Below are 7,368 nucleotides of genomic sequence, written 5' to 3' on the forward strand. Positions count from 1 at the left end.
TTCTTATCAATTAATATACACTTGCCTGAATAGGTTATTTTGCCTCATATGAATATACACTTTTAATCTGGTTTACTTTGTTCTTGTAGCTTGGGTGATCTTTCTTTATCACTGATGAGTTTGTTTAAACTGCTTATTAGAAAGATTCACACAATGTTGGATGATGACTTATGTATGGTCTTTAATGCTGGCTGGAATAAGATTATAAGTGCTGGAGGTTTTTATGAATGTTACCTAACACTTCATAATCTTCTTGGTATTACAGTTATCTGATTCTGGGTTCTGACTGTTCTTGATTTTTAGGGAGAATGGTTTTTACTTCTAGGAAAGTTCATTTGTGTCCATGAAACTGAATTGACTTGTCATTGGTGTTATGTAAACCCCCCTTGTACTGAATTTTTCTGAACTCGATTGACAGTGTTTTATGTACTATTTCTGTAAAACTGTTTAGCATTTTAAAGTAGTCTGTTATTTTTCCATTTCTGTAGAATGCCTTAATATTGTTGCTATGTGCACTTCTTATTTTTTGGCACTACGAATTAAACATTTTGTTAGCAACAAATATACATACTATAGTATATTTTTCTAAGTAATGTATTGTTATTTGGGTCCACTTATTATTGTGTATCAATTAAACATATGCAAGATCTGTAAAAAGTTCTAGGGTATATACAACTATATTTTGTTAAATATGATTACAATTTTAATTCATTTTATAAACATTATTTTTCCTTTTTTTTCAAATTTAATTCAAAGTTTAAGTAAAAGCCACGGTAATCATATAGCTCTAATCATATGTATATGGAATCATTTGAAACATAGTCTTATCAGTCAGGAACCACAAATATTATTGAATGTGAAAATGTTTTTCTGTAGTTTTACTCAGGAAAAAGTACGCCTCACATTCCTTTTCGACTTCTTCATCTCGTGTGGACCCATGCTCGACACCTGGCAGGGTATGAGCAACAAGATGCTCATGAATTCTTCATTGCTACTCTAGATGTGCTTCACAGGCATTGTAAAGGTAAAAACATGCTTTATTACACAGTTTTGGAAAGATCCAGACTGAAGCATAATGTTCTTCAGAGAGTTTTTATATAAAGATTTTCTTTTTGTATTTTATTTTCCTATTGAAACTGTAATATGGCTTGTGTCATTCAATCAATTGGTGTAATTATGTTTTCATGAAAAAACTTTTTATATTGTTTTTATGGAAACTTTTATCCTTTGTTCTTCAGTTTGCATTTGTATTAGGCCTACAGCTATCTCAGCCTGTTGTTAAGCTTAATTTTGTTCATATTTTTATTTTATGTACACATTGAATACATTTACTACAGTAAAAGAGAGATACATTAACTTGTTTAAGTGTATTACATAAACTTTAAGAAGAAAGTAACTAGATTTAGCTTCTGGTTTAAAAGGCATGGCCTGGTGGTGGTTAGTCATATGATTTGGAATCTGTAGGTTGCAGGTTTGAATTCTGTCATTGAACACGTTCACCCTTTCATCCATGGTAGTGTTATAATGTGTCAGTCAATTGTAATAATCATTGGTAAAGAGTAGCCCAAGCGTTGGTGGTGGGTAGTGTTGACTAACTGCTTTCCCTCTTGTCTATAACTTCAAAATTAGGGATGGCTAGCATAGATAGCCCTCAAGTAGCTTTGCATGAAATCTAACAAAATAAATAAGCAAACTCTTAAATATAATAAAGTATAAGCTCAATTCATTTGTTCCAACACACTCAGGGTGTTAATTTTTCTTCAGAAACTATATCTGATATTTTTTTCACTAAAGGAATATAACGAGAAATAATTTCAAGCTAGCATAATTTTATTGTTTTAATTAATTTTCTGTGTACTTTACAGTGTAATTTCACTTGTTAATTTTATTGATTGAGTGTTAAACGTACAAAGCTGAAATGATTCATGTGATTTTTGCATATTTATAACAAGCATGTATAACATGCAAGGAATAATGGTAGAAGGTTTATGATCTAAAAAATAAACTGCTTATCAATGGCAACTGTCAAGTGCACTTAACCATCTGTATATGCCAGGCATAAATAAATGTTTTTTTTCTTTTCAGGTTTGATTTCATATCCAATGTCCTGTTTAGAATATACTAATTTAGTTTCTAAAGTGTTTACTAATTTTATGATAACTTTTGCTACTACTTACAAAGACAGATGTATTCTGATATTGAAACAAAGAATCACTATAAAAACAATAAACAGTAGATGTGTAAAATTTAAACATTTGTTTTTTGGAGAAAAACAATTTGAAGTCTCTCATAAGATTTTTTTCACTTAAATATTTTGAGAAGTTCCCCATTTTCACCATTGTCATAGATTTAAAGTAATAAAAATATTTTTTATTTACCTTAAAAATAAACTTTACTGTAAAACAATGTAATGTTCACTATTTATTTAATATTCCAAAGCCCACAACTAGCAAATCTGTGCTACCTCTCAAAGTGTCAATAAATATGAGAAATACCTTCGGGATTTGAAAAGTTCTTGTAATTCTGTTTTATCTTAAATAAGTGGATTTCATTTTTCTTAAATGCACACAAACTGTGAACCTGACTGGCCACTCTATTCACTGTTAAGGACTATGGAAATAATGCTAAGACATAGATATAAATTGTTTAAACCATGATTTAGTTATTTTGTATTGTGTATTAGATGCTAATGAATTACATAGTTTTAAGCATCTTAAAGTTTATTTTCAGCGAAAATTGATTTATAACACTAATATATGATTTTACTGCATGGTGTAATTTACTTTTGTACTGTACACAAATGATTAAGTTCTTATTGTTGATTGTGATTTGAATTAGTGTTAACTCTAATAGACTAAAAGTATCTTGTTTCTGTTTGAGACACAAGTTGCTGAGGTCTTGCTACTGAATTTTGTTTAGACTAGTGTATGAGTTAATGATTTATGTTTTCTTTCCATTACAATTACAAAACAAATCATTTGTTCCAACACACTCAGGGTGTTAATTTATATTCAAAAACTAGATCTGGTATTTGTTTCTCATGAGGAATAAAACTAGAATGAATTTCAAATTAGCATGATTTTGTTGTTTTACAGTGTTGTAAAAGTAATTAATTTTCTGTGTACTTTACAGTGTAATTTCAATTATTCATAGCCTTATTTATTGAATATTGTTAAATTTATCATATTTAAATAATGTTTGCAAATAAAATAAGTTATTAATTATTAAAAAGAAACTATATTATACCTCGACCAAGAATATTTCGGCAAAAATCATCCAACACACTCAGGGTGTTAATTTATATTCAAAAACTAGATCTGGTATTTGTTTCTCATGAGGAATAAAACTAGTCAATCAAAAGTAATGTTGATGCCATTTTGAAAGGTCACTAATAAAGCTTTTATATGTTTTTCAAATTGTTATTTCCATTTCAAATACAAAAAAAAATCTTTAGAATTATGGTTTAAACTGGCATGAGTGTTCATAAATGTGCATGTTTTTCTCTTTTCTAGGTACAAATGGCTTATCAAGTAGTAACCCACACCACTGTAATTGTATTGTAGATCAGATCTTTACAGGGGGTCTTCAGTCAGATGTTGTTTGCCAAGCGTGCAGGTAGGACCTTTTACTTGGGTTAAAATCAAGGTATTGACTGAAAAGATTTGCTTTTATATTCAATTTTCTCATGTATCATAATCTGGAGTATTTATTTTTCACCCCTATCTGGACTGTGGAGGTGTCGATTGCACACTTACATATCAAAATTAAAATTTAACTCAAAAATATTTTAGAATGGACATTTTATCACTATGTAGTATTTATTTAGTGTGATGTGCAAAAAAAAGAGAGAGAGAGAAAATGAAAAAAAAATATACCAACATTCATTTCTTCACAGTAGTTGGGACTCTTGCCTGTAAATAACATATTTATTTTTTATTTTTAGTATTACTCTTTTCAAACCAGAGTATAGGTTTATATTTTCTAAGAAACTATGGTCTTTTGAAAATATGATTAATGTTTTTTTTAATGTAATTTTTCTGTTACATTATTCATTTTATTACTACAGAACTTCATTGCTACCCTTTTTATAATGTTATAGTTTGTAGTCTAGGTGCTTAAGATAATGATCAACTAGAACACCAAGATTCTTTTCTTACATGATACTGTTAATGTTATTCCCATCAAAATGATATTCATAATTCAAATTATGTTATCCAACATGCATTACCTTGCATTTATTAAAGGTGAAAGTCATTGCCATTTATTTGCTCATCTTATCAAATCATCCAAATCATTTTGTAAAGCAGCATCTTCCTCATAGCTAGTAATACCCAAAACTTTAATGTCATCAGCAAATTTAAATAATCTATTGATCATTCCTTCATCTTTATGATTGATGTAAATAAAAAAAGTAAAGGTCCTTATACTGAGCTCTGAGGTACCCCACTCATTACATTAAACCAGTTTGACTGAACTCTTTTCATAACAGCTCTCTGCTTTCTTCCATCTAGTCAGTTTTCCCATGAGCCAACCTATCCCTCACACCTACAGAAATAACTTTTTAAACAAGCATTTTATGTGACACCTTGTTAGATGCTTTTCGAAAATCTAGGTATACCAAATCTTCACCTGTACTTTCATCTATGTAAGCAGCAATCCTTTTCAAAAAATGTCAAAGGATTAGTGTGGCAAGATTTCCTCCTAGTGAAACCATGCTGACTATCTACCAAAATTTTAAACTTTGTTAATGGACTTTGCAAAGCATCTTTTATAAGATTCTCAAAAACGTTTCCCACCACTGATACTGTGATATAATTACTGTGACAATTTGTATCACCTCCCTTAGGTCACATAAGCTAATTTCCAATGTTTTGCCATTTGCCCATTATTCAAAGACTTAGAAAAAATAGCAAAAATATTAGCAAGTGGCTCACATATCCAATCTTTAACCTTTTTCAAAATCCTTGAGTAAATATTATCAGTAGTATTAAAGCCTGGCTTTCAGGTCAACAGTTACAAGTGTATTGCAAAGTATGTAAAGTTTTATACAGTTTTGTGAAGTTATGGTTTTTATATGAATATAATACTGTAAATGTACCAAAACAATGCAATTTTGGTTCAAAAATGTTTAATGGTTATCATGCTTTATGTTCGAAGTGTCTGCATTTCTGATAGAGTTAAGTTTTATGAGTTTTTTTTGTAGGTTTAACCCTTTCTGTCCAGTGACATTATATACCCAACTTCTGCATTTGCATCCATAAAGATTAATATTTTATAACTTAATTTTTTCCCTTCAGTATCAATCAAATCAAAGTTCACTACCAAGAAATGCATTAGTGGTTGTTCTGTATTGGTAAATTAGCTTTATCTTGTATAAAAGTCCCACAGTCAGTTAAAAGAAGCATTAGTTTAAGTTGAGAAAACTAAGTAAGCACTGATGGAAGTCCAGTGTTATTTGTAGAAGTTACTCAACAACACCTGACTTTAGACATATATATTTCTTAAAAACATAAATTGTATGAATAGAAATACTAAAATTTAAAAATTTTATTATTATATTTATAACAAATTTACTGTTAAGTTTACAAGCTTGAAGATAAGCATTACTCTGTTCAGAATTTTGTGGGAAATCCCAAGATCTTACACTTTTCTAAAAAACAAAATAATAGACTCTGAAACTTTACCTTAATATGCACTTGAACAGCACTACAATTTGTTCTGTGTTAGAGTTAGGTATATTTATGACATAGACACATGTACACACACCTCTTCCTGCCTTTCATGAATAAGGAAATACATTTTTTAATTGGACAGTGATTTTCTTTGAAATTCACTCATATAGTCTTTACTTTTTGCTTACATTTCTAATAATAATTCATAACATTAATAGTTTTGCATGTTTATGTAATAACAAGCATTCTGAACATTCAGTAAAATATATCATTATAGTAGTTTTTAGTCTGCTGCCACAATAAATAAGAGAAATGTTTGGGCTGAGAGTAGGACTGTTGGTCTTTCAGTATAAGTTTAGACTGAAAAAACATTAGTTAATTTTGTATTCAAGTTATATTAAAACATAACCATATGGAATTCACTTTAAGCTATTGGATTTTAGGAAATATTTGTAGTAAGAAATAGTAACTTATGTAACATTTTGCTTATCGTAATAAAAACATAACCGTGTGAAAGCATGCAGTACTAGGCTGCTTCTTAATGCTACGTTGTTTAATTTCACCTTTTCTTTCTGCTGATGGATATGGTTACAGGCTTTACATGTGACCTTTGTGTACGAGGAAGGATAAAAAGTTTTTTCACTGTTGTTTAGAAGAATATGAAGCAGTGTTTTGTATTAGGTAAGATTTGATGAGTCTACTGTACTTAAATAGCTTGCTAAATGACAAGCTTTTTATCATGACACTGTTTGAAAGACTATAAATAATATTTCTGTATCACATTACTGTTAATGCACATGCATTTGTAATTTTGATCATAATAATTCTTGTAGGGTAAGATGATAATATTTATGTAAGTTCCAGAAGACTTATTGCTGTGCTTTTAGGGGAGTGTCCACAACCATCGATCCATTCTGGGACATATCGTTGGATCTTGGACCTAGTCTTCATCTTCAGTCTTCCACAAGTGGTCCTAATTCTACAGGTAGCTACCTTTTGACTGACTGCCATTTTGGGATTTGAGGGAAAGCTACTATGGAGTTGTTCAATTATCTTTCATTAAAATGCAAAGTTTAAGTTACTTAGACAATGATACTCAAATGTTTAACCCTGTGTGAAAGGTGTTGGTTTCTTTTCTGTGAACCTGTACATAGCAATATTTATTATAATTTCAAATTTGCAATGTGTATCTTCATAAAAATTGATAAGCTTTTAGTGAGCATTACACGTCCGTTGTGCAGAAAAAAAATACGATTTTTTAATAAATTATTTTTACTAAAAATTTGAGAATTTATGAAGCCTTTATTGATTTAGTTGGAGTGAAAGGTGATTTTCATGCTAAGAATAAGAATACTTGTTTTTGCCTTACAATTTTCATATTTCATTTGCATAACCTCTAAAGCTTCATAAATTAATGTTAAAAGTTTGTTTTGGTAAAACTTTATACCTTATCTCTTATTTTCTCTATCACCAACTGTAGAAAAAGCAGTGAAACAAAATATTGAAAAATACAAAATAAAAAGATGAATTCCTTTTTGTTTTTTAGAATAACTGCAGATTGTAAAAAAAAAACAATTAGTTATTTATTCTAACAAAGCCTCTTTTACTTCAATTTAGATTTTCACCTAATTTTTGGGCATCATTTTAGTTTTTAACTTGTTTTCTTTTTATATTTTATTGTATTATTACTTGTCGT

At 29.4% G+C, this 7,368-nt stretch overlaps 1 protein-coding gene across 1 annotated transcript in view; it reads left to right on the forward strand.

Annotated features, from left to right (window-relative positions):
• Nucleotides 1-7,368, forward strand: part of LOC106460497 (ubiquitin carboxyl-terminal hydrolase 22-like) — a 44,787-nt gene that overhangs the window by 25,659 nt on the left and 11,760 nt on the right. Inside the window, exons 6-8 of the mRNA XM_022387247.1 lie at nt 877-1,024; nt 3,513-3,615; nt 6,560-6,657. Of these exons, the coding sequence (XP_022242955.1) occupies nt 877-1,024; nt 3,513-3,615; nt 6,560-6,657 (349 nt within the window). The remainder of the gene's footprint in view (nt 1-876; nt 1,025-3,512; nt 3,616-6,559; nt 6,658-7,368) is intronic.

Source organism: Limulus polyphemus, unplaced genomic scaffold (assembly GCF_000517525.1).
Source record: "Limulus polyphemus unplaced genomic scaffold, Limulus_polyphemus-2.1.2 Scaffold781, whole genome shotgun sequence".
Lineage (NCBI taxonomy): Eukaryota > Metazoa > Arthropoda > Merostomata > Xiphosura > Limulidae > Limulus > Limulus polyphemus.